Source organism: Pseudorca crassidens, chromosome 3 (genome assembly GCF_039906515.1).
Source record: "Pseudorca crassidens isolate mPseCra1 chromosome 3, mPseCra1.hap1, whole genome shotgun sequence".
Taxonomy (NCBI): domain Eukaryota; kingdom Metazoa; phylum Chordata; class Mammalia; order Artiodactyla; family Delphinidae; genus Pseudorca; species Pseudorca crassidens.
The window spans coordinates 82,994,468-83,007,856 of NC_090298.1; the positions used below are offsets into that span (position 1 = coordinate 82,994,468).

The following is a 13,389-nucleotide window of genomic DNA, read 5'->3' on the forward strand; positions in this document are numbered from 1 at the left end:
TGTATTTAATTTTTGACAGTTTGATTAATATGTGTCTTGGCGTATTTCTCCTTGGATTTATCCTGTATGGGACTCTCTGTGCTTCCTGGACCTGATTAACTATTTCCTTTCCCATATTAGGGAAGTTTTCAACTATAATCTCTTCAAATATTTTCTCAGTCCCTTTCTTTTTCTCTTCTTCTTCTGGAACCCCTATAATTCGAATGTTGGTGCGTTTAATGTTGTCCCAGAGGTCTCTGAGACTGTCCTCAGTTCTTTTCATTCTTTTTTCTTTATTCTGCTCTGCAGTAGTTATTTCCACTATTTTATCTTCCAGGTCACTTATCCGTTCTTCTGCCTCAGTTATTCTGCTATTGATCCCATCTAGAGTACTTTTAATTTCATTTATTGTGTTGTTCATCGTTGCTTGTTTCATCTTTAGTTCTTCTAGGTCCTTGTTAACTGATTCTTGCATTTTGTCCATTCTATTGTCCATTCTATCTCCAAGATTTCGGATCAACCTTACTATCATTATTCTGAATTCTTTTTCCGGTAGACTGCCTATTTCCTCTTCATTTGTTACGTCTGGTGGGTTTTTATCTTGCTCCTTCATCTGCTGTGTGTTTTTCTGTCTTTTCATTTTGCTTATCTTACTGTGTTTGTGGTCTCCTTTTTTGCAGGCTGAAGGTTCGTAGTTCCTGTTGTTTTTTGTGTCTGTCCCCAGTGGCTAAGGTTGGTTCAGTGGGTTGTGTCGGCTTCCTGGTGGAGGGTACTAGTGCCTGTGTTCTGGTGGATGAGGCTGGATCTTGTCTTTCTGGTGGGCAGGTCCACGTCTGGTGGTGTGTTTTGGGGTGTCTGTAGACTTATTATGATTTTGGGCAGCCTCTCTGCTAATGGGTGGGGTTGTGTTCCTGTCTTGCTAGTTGTTTGGCATAGGATGTCCAGCACTGTAGCTTGCTGGTCGTTGAGTGAAGCTGGGTGCTGGCGTTGAGATGGAGATCTCTCGGAGATTTTTGCTGTTTGATATTATGTGCAGCTGGGAGGCCTCTTGTGGACCAGTGTCCTGAAGTTGGCTCTCCCACCTCAGAGGCACAGCACTGACTCCTGGCTGCAGCACCAAGAGCCTTTCATCCACAGGGCTCCTTAATTTGGGATGATTCCTTGACTATTCAGGTATTCCACAGATGCAGGGTATATCAAGTTGATTGTGGAGCTTTAATCCGCTGCTTCTGAGGCTGCTGGGAGAGATTTCCCTTTCTCTTCTTTGTTCTCACAGCTCCCAGGGGCTCAGCTTTGGATTTGGCCCCGCCTGTGCGTGTAGGTCGCCGGAGGGCGTCTGTTCTTTGCTCAGACAGGACGGGGTTAAAGGAGCCGCTGATTCGGAGGCTCTGGCTCACTCAGGCCGGGGGGTAGGGAGGGTCACGGAGTGTGGGGCGGGCCTGCAGCGGCAGAGGCCGGGGTGACGTTGCAGCCTGAGGCGCGCCGTGCGTTCTCCCGGGGGAGTTGTCCCTGGATCCCGGGACCCTGGCAGTGGCGGGCTGCACAGGCTCCCCGGAAGGGCGTGTGGCTAGTGACCTGTGTTCGCACACAGGCCTCCTGGTGGCGGCAGCAGCGGCCTTAGCGTCTCATGTCTGTCTCTGGGCTCCGCACTTTTAGCCGCGGCTCGCGCCTGCCCCTGGAGCTCTCTCAAGCAGCGTTCTTAATCCCCTCTCCTCGTGCACCAGGAAACAAAGAGGGACGTAAAAGTCTCTTGCCTCTTCGGCAGGTCCAGACTTCTCCCCGGACTCTCTCCCGGCTAGCCGCGGTGCACTAACGCCCTGCAGGCCGTGTTCACGCCGCCAACCTCAGTCCTCTCCCGGCGCTCCGACAAAAGCCGGAGCCTCAGCTCCCAGTCCCGCCCGCCCCGGCGGGCGAGCAGACAAGCCTCTCGGCTGGTGAGTTCCGGTCGGCCCGATCCTCTGCGCTGGAATCTGTCCGCTTTGCCCTCCGCACCCCTGTTGCTGTGCTCTCCTCCGCGGCTCCCAAGCTCCCCCACTCCGCCTCCCGAAGTCTCCACCCGCGAAGGGGCTTCCTAGTGTGTGGACACTTTTCCTCCTTCACAGCTCTCTCCTGCTGGTGCAGGACCCGTCCCTATCCTTTTGTCTCTGTTTAGTTTTTTCTTTTGCCCTACCCAGGTACGTGGGGGGTTCCTTGCCTTTTGGGAGGTCTGAGGTCTTCTGCCAGCGTTCAGTAGGTGCTCTCTGTTCATTATTACATAGAAAATCTGAAGTAATCTACCAACTAACTATTAGAAATTAATATGAACACAGTCACAAAATACAAGGTCAAAGCAATAAGAATGAATTGCATTTCCTTCATACCAGTAATAAACAACTATTTTATACTATGCTATACTAAATATCAAAAACATCAGTTACCTAGGAATGAATCTAATGAAGGAGGTTTAAGACCTCAACTCTGAAAAAGAAAATTATGAAACGTTATTGGAGAAATAAATGAAGATTTAAATAACTGAAGGAATCATACTTCATTGATTGATCAAGAGACTCAGTGTGGTAAGTATAGCAATGCTCCCAAATTGATTCAAAGACATTCCAATCCAAATCTCAGCATGTTTTTTATGGACATTAACTAGGTGATTTTAATCACCTAGAAATACAAAGCGCCGAGAATTGCCAAGATAATCTCAAAGATGGACTTACAACAAAGACTGATGTAAATATTCACAAAAAATACACAGCAATTAAGACAGTGTAATGTTGGTACCAGGATGCTCAAATACACCAATGGAACAGAACAGAGTGCAGAAATAGAACCACATATATAGAGTCTGCTGGTGCATGTCTGTGGGGAAAAGACAGCCTTTGAATAAACGGTGGTGAGTCAATTAGTATCCATCCAAAAATGATGAACCTGGGTCCCAACTTTATACAAAAAATATCATTCCCAGTTGAATTACTGATTTTATAATCTCTTATTAAAATAACATAAGAAATGTCCACATGACTTTGATCAGGCAAAGATTTCTTAAACAGGACATTAAAATTAAAAATTTATTTCACTCAAAAGATGCCATTATCAGAGTGAAAAGGCAAGTCATAGAGTTGAAGATATTTGTCATGAATATATATGTCAAATGACTCCCACATTTGGAGTATATAAAGAAATTCTGCAAATCAATAATAAAAAAGACAGACAACCCAATGTAAAAATAGACAAAAGAACAGAAAAGACATTTGACAAAATTGCACATTCCTATGGCTAATGAATAAAGGAAAACATGCTCAATAATATTAATCCTCTGAATAGGGAAATTAAAATTACAATGAAATATCAACACTTATACACCTATCAAAATTGCTTGAGTTTAAGAACAATTAACAATAGACTGCTAGAAGAATGAACTAGTGCAAATACTTTAAAAATTTATTAAAAAGCTTAACATACATATGACTCAGCAATTCTGCTGTTTATATGTGTACTCAATAGAAATATATTCATATGTTTTCCAAAAAACAAGTAAAAGAATGTTCATAGAAACAGCATATTAGCCCTAAAGTGGAAACAACATTAACTACAGAATGAATATATTTTAGTATATTCACACAATGGACTACTATAAAACTATGTTGTACAATATGGTTAACTATTACCCATGTGTGCTTACTTAAATTTATGTCAATTAAAATTAAATAAAATTAAGAGTTCAGTGCCTCATTCCACTGACCACATTTCAAATGCACAATAGGCACATGTGGCTAGAGGCTATATTGGATATCAGAGATACAGAACATTTCCATCATTTTACAAAATCTGATTGGATAGTACTGCTATAGAGCAATGAAAATGAATTTCTGTTATATACAACCATATGAATGACTCTTAAAAGCACGTTGTTGAGTAACGAAATGCAGACACAAATGACTATGTGCTGTATTCTCCTGTGTATGCATAAAGTTCAAACACAGAACAAATTAGCCTATTCACTGCAGAAGTCAGGAGAGTGGTAATCTTTAGGCATTAAGGGTTTAGACAAGAAGGGAGGTGGAGGAGGGGCTTTGGGAATACTTGTATTATCCGTTTCTTGGGCTGGACTCTGGTTACATAGGTGTCTTTGCTGTGTTAAAATCCATCAATTTACATTTGCAATTTGTGCACTCTTCTGAAAACATATTATGCTTCAATAAAATGTCTATAAAAATAATATCCCTTGACTCTCCATTTATTATCTATTAGGCAGCCATCAAGCTTATCCTTCTTTTGATCTCTACCCTGTTTACTTCTCCCATTTTTCTTAGTTGTACAATTTCTACTTTATCAAAGCATATTACATTTCATTCTATTTTGCCACCCTTATGCTTAGCTTAGTATTTGCCTCAGTTCTAGCATAAATTAATTGCACTTAGTTAAATATATTAGCTAAATATAGGTAGTTAAATCTAAGTAGTTTAACATACTTGATGCTTGCCACCCGACCTTCTTTTTTGAAAATATTTAGTTATTTATTTATTTGGCTGCGTTGGGTCTTCGTTGCAGCACGCGGGGTCTTAGTTGCAGCACACGGGATCTTCGTTGAGGCACACAGGATCTTTTGTTGTGGCGTGTGGGCTCTTCGTTGCAGTGTGCAGGCTTCTCTCTATGTGGCGCACAGGCTCGGTAGTTGCGGCACGTGGGATTAGTTGCTCCATGGCATGTGGGATCTTAGTTCCCCAACCAGGGATCAAACCCACGTCCCCTGCATTGCAAGGCAGATTCTTAACCACTGTACCACCAGGGAAGTCCCTCACCAGACCTTTTATCAAAATTTCCCCAATCATATCTTGGTTGGTTACAACTTGCCTTGTTGTCAGTTCTTAAGGAGTATCTGATATCAGCATATCCCGGGTACTTCCATATCCAAACTGTTTATAACTGTAGGGCAGTTTGTTGATGACGAAATAATGAGCTCATGTTTTCCTTCCTTGAGGATCTTTTAAGTGTTTCTCCAGTCTTCTGGAGGTGAATGCTGCTGTTTAGAAACCTGATGCCAAACTTTTGTTTTTCCTTTTTTCTTTTAGATGACAAAAGGATTATTTCTGCATCTTTACATCCAATAATTTTACCACAGTACATCTCAGTGTTGATTGCTCTGGATCAATTTCCCTAGACACTTGATGTGCCATTACAATATGTAGGTTCAAATATTATTTTATTTAATTTTTCATTAATTATCATTATTTATTATTTCAGTAAACTTTAGCTACAGATTTAAATATTTATTTTTTTGGTTTTCTTCTTTGGGGACTGCAGTTATGTGCATTTTGGATCTCCTTTTCCTATCTTCTATATTTGCCTATTTTCTCTAATACTTTTTCTTACTTTTATTTTATATTCTCCATTCTCCCTCTTCTATGCCACATACATGCTTTCTATGTTGTCTTTTCTTCCTTGTGTGCTTTATAATTTAGTCTTCATCTATAAATTTTTTCCCATTTCTTTCTTTCCTGAGTTCTGTCAGTTTTCATTCCATAGCCTCCTCCATCTAGCTATTTTTCTCTTGTTTTGTGGCCAAGATTGTTTAATTTTTTTAACTTAAACTTACATATAGTTACATTTATACTTTTATCTGATTCATGGTAACATTGTTCTAGTGAGTTTTCACTGTCCTTTGTAAAGTAATGCTTAATAATTTTCATTTCTCTCACTATAATTATTTGGTATGTAGGCAGAAGCTTTTCCTTTTCTACTTAATCATTTTGAATGAGATGGGTTTTCTTAAACTAGAGGCAGAAAGTTATGGGAATGGAACATGCACCCAGCTTTCCAAGCTTCAAAACTGAAGAGTTATCTTCTCTGTTTACATAGAGGAGTTAAATATAGTCCCTATGTGTGGTTATACCTTCTCTGCTTCTGCAAACCTGGCCTGCTTCAAAAGAACTTGTACTGCCAGATCTGGGCTTTCGAGATCTCTTCATATTTATTGTTTTCCAAAGTTATGTATTCACTTGTAGATGGTATTTTGCTGGCACTTTTTTAGATCTGCTATGTCTGGACCCCCTTGGCATTTTGCAAAACTTTTTTCCCATTCTTTCCAAAAATACTCTGCTTTGACTTATCTACCTCGGTCCTACTCCCAGAACTTCCATCTTAAGGTACCATCCTCTCTTCTTGAGCAGAAATATATGCTGGAGATATTTGAGATCTGTCAATCCTGAGACCCTCTCCACATTCCCTGTTATTCTTTGTAACATCTTTATGAATCTACAAGCTGGTTCCTTGTTCTACTTCAATTTTGGCAATATTTATATGCAATTACAACTCTGTCATTTTTTGTTGATCTCATAATTGTACTGAAACAGTATATGTGTGCATGTGTGTTTATGTGTGTGTGCATGCATGTTATATTTTATTCTACTTATTGCTCTCTACAGTTACCAGGAGACATGAGAAGATTCAGAACTAGACTTCTGGAGTATTACTATCATCTTTCTCATCTCACTGCTGAGAATATTTGCTCAGAAGTTTCATACAATGTTAAGGCATGCTCAACATTGTACAGATTATGTTCAATCTGAGCTTTCTCTTCTCTTTGAATTTATCTCAGTTAATATATTATAATTCATTTAGTTCCCCAGACTGGACAACTGGACATAATTCTAGATTTTTCCACATTTTATACCAGGAACATCAAATTAATAACCTTGCCCTTTTATCCAAACTAAATATTTCTCTATTATGTTCTATTCTCTCTATCTCTAAATAGAGATAAATTCTAAACTGGTCTCCTATGTACCTTCCTTTGTTTCTTGTTTTCTTCTATCAGCTTCATCATCCACACTATCTTCAAACTAATCTATCTAAAACACATATTTGATAACTTTTACTTCTGAGGTTTACTCTTTTCAATGGCTTCTAGATGCATATAGGATAACATCATTCACGTTAACATGGCAAAGAAAGCCTCCCATGACCAGGCCCTTACCAAGCTCAAATCTCCCTGTCCAATTTACAATCATGCTACTCTTGTCATAACAAACTCCTTGCCAAGATATTTCACACATTTTTGCCTCTACTTTTCCTACTAATTTTTCCTGTTAAGAACTTGCCCCCAGTTTGCTTGCATTGTGAGAAATCACTTATCTTCACAACTCAAGTTCAAGTGCCACACTGTCTATAAGCATTTCCAAATCATCCTAGATAAAAATGACCATTTTCTCCACTTTGTTCCCAGGTCAATCTGTACAAGTCTTAATCATGGCATTTCTAAGAACTCCCTGCACTCTTTTTTTTTTTTTTTACGCTGGCCTCTCACTGTTGTGGCCTCTCCCGTTGCGGAGCACAGGCTCCGGACGCGCAGGCTCAGTGGCCATGGCTCACGGGCCTAGCCGCTCCACGGCATGTGGGATTTTCCCGGACCGGGGCACGAACCCGTGTCCCCTGCATCGGCAGGCGGACTCCCCAACCACTGCGCCACAAGGGAAGCCCTCCCTGCACTCCTTTTTATGTGTTTTTCTCCCCCTAGTAAACTCTAAGCAGCTTAGGCAAGGTCCATATTTTATTAGTTTTTGTAGTTTCAGTGCCAGATCTAGGTGAATAAGTAAAAACCTGCTTCACTGTATTGATATGTTAAAGTTTTGTCTCCCATCTAAACTGCAAGTTCATTGAAGTCAGAGACCATGTGTGCCCAACTCAGATTTCTTTTGCATATATTTATTCATGTTTTTTAGTCTGTTTTCCTAGGGTACAACAAATTGCTCCTCATGACCTAAAGGTTTATGTTAGTCTTTTGAAAAAAATAATCTGAAAATAATGACCAATTATTCTGCTACTATGGTAAAAACAAATATTAAATATATTTCATATATTCACGAAGAACAAATGAATAACAAATGTTGGTTTAATTTAGAATAATAATAAACTTATGTATTGAAATTCCAAAATTCTAGAAGTTATTATGTTCCTTTGTTGATGACACATGTCTTCTCATAGTCAAACTGGCTAATATAGAAGTAAATAGTCAATAAATATCTATAACCAATGAATCAACATTGTAATCACATGTGTTATAATTAAGATTTTTCCTATATTTATGAATTTTCCAGGTATGTTAAATTAAGTAAATAAATTTAGTTTTAAGTTAAACTAAATGTGTTATCTATATACATACTTTATGCAAATAAATTAGTTAAAATAGAGAATTAAGCATATACATGAATTTTGAAAATATAACAATTTTCCCCTCTAGCAGTTGCTACCTTGAAACAAAAGCATAAATCATTTACTACAATATTCTAAAACCTTCCTAAACTTGTCTTTCATATGTATTAAATGAATAATGATTATGAATAACATATACACACCGAAGGATGGTCAGGATGTTTGGTACACCAGCAAAAGCAGAAAATACAATTGTAGAAAAGATAAAAGCAATGAACAAAGGTAATTTATAGCACTTTGGATCACATGTCCCATGTCTAGCGTCAATAAAGTCACCTTGATTATCTGAGGTTGTTAATCCTTCTTTAATGCAAGAACAATTGTAATATGTCTATGAAAATGAAGACAGGAAACAATCTTTTAGAAATATAGTCACAAGACAAAAACTCTTATAATTGTAAAATAAAAATTAAATCAATAACTACAGGGAGACTAGGCAGTTTTATTAGTAAATATCCTTATATTAAATCTGCCATTCATAACTTACAAATGAACCACTAATGATAAATAAGATCAAGGTATTTTACCTAACAAAGAATTGTGTACATGTATATATAATTATAGTTACTTAGGAAAAATTCTATTAATTTAAGAAATTTCACTAAAAATATTTACATTTAATTGTACAAATAATTGTTGGAGAGAGATATAGATTAAGGACAAATAAGGAAAATGTAATGAATAAAGTGGAATTTTAGCTGGAATTTGAAATATGGAGAGTTACCCAATCGTAGACAGTTTTAGAACTATGCTGCAAAGGCAAGACTTTATTTTGTATGTGATGATGACAGGGCTGTTATCTATTAGGCAGAGTAGGCACAGTGTACCTAGGACCCACAATACTTTCAGAACCAAAAAAAAAAGGTTTTAATTTTAGTGTCTTTTAAAATCAGAGAAAAAATAAATATCATAATAATGAATATATTATAATGCATCCAGCCTGGATCATATTTGTCTTTATGCCAAAGTAGTTGTACATTAAATCTCTCTCTCTCTCTCTCTCTCTCTTTCTTTCTTTTTTTAAGTGAAGGAAGGGGTTTAAAAAGGCAAAAGTGCCTAAAGCCAACATAAGTCATAATGTAGTCCCTAATGGGAACGAAGGAAAACTTGGGGCTGTTATATTATTATTGATAACTCAAGGAAGATGAATAGGTGGTATTTTCTAAGAAGAGATAAACAGAGTTGGAGATACAGAGACCAGTTAGCAATTTGTTAATCTGTTGAAAAGATTCTAAATTAAATAATAATAATAATTTTTAAAATTCAGTAGAAATATTAAACTAAGTTACCAGTGAAGGAATAAGAGGAAATAAAGATGGCTTGAACCTGTGTGATTCAGAAAATGATGGTACAAAAACCATGTCCGTTGTTTAGGGAAGCTGCTAAGTGGTTACTGGATATATTAAAGAAAAATAGAAATATCTAAATAGCAAATCATTCATTCTACCATATTTTTTTTATAATGCCTATGTGCCAAACATCATTCTAGGTATTGTGAAAACATAGTAAACAATACAATAGAAATCCCTGCCCTCATGTAGGAAATTTTTTACTAGCATGAGATAGGCAATTTTTTAAAAAAAAGAACCTTTAATGGAGCACATGGTGACGAATACTATGGAGGAAAAAATAAAGTAAGGAAAAAACACAGGGATTATAGGGGTGAGTTTAACATGAACAGGTAATGCTACAATGATACAGTGATATTTGAGCAGAGATTTGAAGAAGGTAAGGGAGTGAGCCATGTGGTTACCTGAAAGAAGTATATTCCAGGTGGGAAAAACAAAACAGAAATTGAAAAGCCTTGGGACTGGAGCTTGCTTGAAAAATTCAAAGAAAAGCAAGGAGAAAAATTTGTTTGAATCAGAGTGAACATGAGGGAAACTAAGAGAAAATGAAATTGGAGTAATGAGGGAAGGATTTATATAGAAACTGGTAGGTAATTGCAAGAGCAATTTAAGAACTTCAGTCTTTATTCTTAGTAATGTGAAACCATTAGAGGGATAGATGTATAAATGACATTTTTTAAAAGATCACTCTAGCTGATATATTGAGGCTACTGAACTGTGAAAGCAAGGGTAAAAGCAGAGAAAACAGTTAAAAAGCTCTTAAAGTAAGATGCAAGTCATTGGTGACTGGGGCCCGGGTATCAGAGAAAATGATGAAGATAGTCAGATCTAGCATGTATTTTGAAAGTAGATTTGAAGGGTCCTAGGGTAAGAATGGTTACCAGAAAGAGAAGGTCATATGGAGAAGGCCTCCCTGAAAGAAGTTAAGACTTGCAGGCAAGGGAGGCAGTCAGTCCATGGCTCAGAGAGGGAACCAAGAAAATAAACACAACGACTTCACTTTTTCCCCCCATCTTTCTGCCTTTCTATCAAGACTCCTTATTATCATAGTCTATATGATAATAGATTATATATGATAATAGAACTCTCATCCTATAGTTTGGTCTCTTGGAACAGTGAGAGGGTAGAGAAGGTGAAAAGTGGATCTGGAGGTCAGAAAAAAGATATCTAGTACAACAAATAATTGCAGACCATAGAACCTAAGATGACTAAGGGGAAAAGTGAAAATGTGAAGAAACTTTAGTGAACAGATGGTAGAATCAAAAGATATTAGGCTCTGGAAGGGCTGAAGAGCTGTAGAGTTATATCCAAAGAGATACAACCAAAATAGGAAAAATTATATTAAAATGAAATAGTAAAATATATTCAATTCAAATAATAAAAGAAGAAGATAGATCTAAGTCTACCATATCAATAATTATAATAAATGTCAGTTGTCTAAAAACTCCAATTGAAAGACAGACATTAACAGAATTGAGGAAAAAGCAAAAGCATATTATACCTTGGCTACAGGAGACATTTTAAACATAAAGACATGAACAGCTGGAAAATAAAATGATAGAAGTAAGATAAACCATGAAAACAGCAAGTAAGCTTACAGTGACTGTTTAATATATAAAACAAACTTCAAGACAAAGAGTATTACCCGAGATAGAAAGGGACATTTTGTAAAGATAAAAGGATCAAGAAGCTGTGACAATTATTAATGTGTATGCACACAATTAGAGGGTCTAAAATACATGAAGTCAAAATAAAGAGAGAAATAGACAACTGTATAATTATATTAAGATACATTTTTCATATATAATGTTCAGAATTTCATATATTATTACAAGGTATGCAAAATGACAAGAATAATTGGCTTAAAATTAGGACAAATATAAGTAGACTACTACAGATAGTAGACTAAATAGCAAGAACTTTAAATAGTTATGATTAATATTTTCCAGAAAATAGAGGGTAAATGGATAAAATATCTTAAATGATGTGGAATTTCACCAGGGACTTGGATTCTACAGAAACATAAATGTTAGAATGGAACAGATAAAAGGAGATGGAAAATAGAGAAAAGAGCAAAAGAGTATGGGATACAGTAGAAAGGTCTATTTGTAGTCTGCTGTTAGGCAGAATACTAAGATGGCACCTAAGATTCCCATCCTGCTATTTTATAAACCTGCATAATCCCTAGATTGATGTGAATTGGTGGATTTTAATCCCTTTACTAAGTTATGTTACATGGCATAGCTGACTTTAAGAGACAGAGGTAAACTTCACCTAATTAGATAATATATAAAAGGAACTGAGCTTTTCCTGAAGTCAGAGATTCAAAACATGTGTCACAAGGGAGATTCTGTTGCTGGCTTTGAAAATGGAAGGAGTCATGTGGCAAAGAATGGGGGTGGCCTCTAAGAGCTAAAATTGGCCCTCAGCAGACAGCTACCAAGGAAATAGGGACTTCATTTTTTACAGCCCAATGGAACTGAATTTGGCCCAAAATCTGAATGACCTTGGAAGTAGATTTTTTGCCAGAGCCTCCAGAAAGGAATGTATTTCAGCCAACACCCTGATTTCAGTTTGTGAGACTCTGAGCAGAGGAACCAGCAATGCCATATCTGGACTTATGACCTGTGAGATAATAAATGGGTATTATTTAAAGACACTAAGGCTGTAGTAATTTGTTATGCAGCAATATTAAATTAATATATGGTGCCTCCTCCACAACCAATAAAAGAGGAGAAAGTGAGGGAGAAATAATAGCTGAGAATTTTCCAACTGATAGACATAAATCCACGGACTAAAGATATTCTGTGAAACCCTAGCAAAATAAATATAATGAAAACCACATCCAGGCATATCAAAGTAAAATTGCTAAAAGTCAAAAACAAAGAGAAAATCTTAAAAGCAGCTAAGCAGCCAGAGACATAAAGACAATATAATGACATCTTTCAAACGCCGGGCCACAGTCAGGGGGTGGGGTGGCAGGTGGGCATCACTGCCAATACAGAATTCCATACCAAGTGAAGACAGTTTTTCTTTTCAGAAATGGGAGTGAAATATGGTTCTTAAGGAAAAAAAAAAAATCTCATATGAAAACATGGAAATGCAAGGAAGTGGGTAAATATAAGTGCATACTGACTGTACAAAAAAATAACAGTATGTGTCCTTTAAAATATATGGAGAAATAAAATATATGACAAAAATAGCACAAAGGTGGGAAATCAGTAAATGAAGTTAAAATATTCTAGGGATGTTTCAACTGGAAGAGATCCTGAAGACTGGCTTCTTGTAATCCTTAATGCTTTGGAGGAGACTGACTTCCCTTCTCTATAGATATGTAGAATGAGGCTCCTGTTGGACTACAGCAGTCTCTGGAAGAAGATCCCTGATACTGCTATTTTATACTGAAAGCCATAACAGCTGCTGAAAAGAGCTAGTCCCAGTGAGAAGATCAGGAAGGAAATCCCAAGATTTCTTTCGTATCTATATAAGGAAATTTGAAGATCTTGATAGCATGGATAAGAATATGTGGGTCTCAATGAGGCAAAACACTTGGAATATTATCAACATGAAGAGCAGATATCTATTTTCAGTTTTGGTAAAGCTGTGATTTTCTATAGAAACTTAGAAATCTTCAAAGGTGTAGTATTTCCTACCACTCCTCTTGTAAACTTTTGCATAAGTGTAATTGAAGAGCACTCAATTCTAATACATTTGACCCTTATATTTTGAATACGAACATTTAATCAGAATTATTTCAAAGTTGACATAGTTTCACTGAAAAAAATTTTCCAGAGGGAATTCCATTAACACAATTTAGACACAATAATTTTTTGTATATGGTATTTCTCTAATTTTCATTTTGTTA

The 13,389-nt window shown here is 36.9% G+C and overlaps 1 protein-coding gene across 1 annotated transcript in view; it reads right to left on the reverse strand.

The window, feature by feature from the left end:
* SLCO6A1 (solute carrier organic anion transporter family member 6A1) overlaps nt 1–13,389 on the reverse strand; it is a 107,370-nt gene that overhangs the window by 16,029 nt on the left and 77,952 nt on the right. Inside the window, exon 10 of the mRNA XM_067730222.1 lies at nt 8,319–8,506. Within this exon, the coding sequence (XP_067586323.1) occupies nt 8,319–8,506 (188 nt within the window). The remainder of the gene's footprint in view (nt 1–8,318; nt 8,507–13,389) is intronic.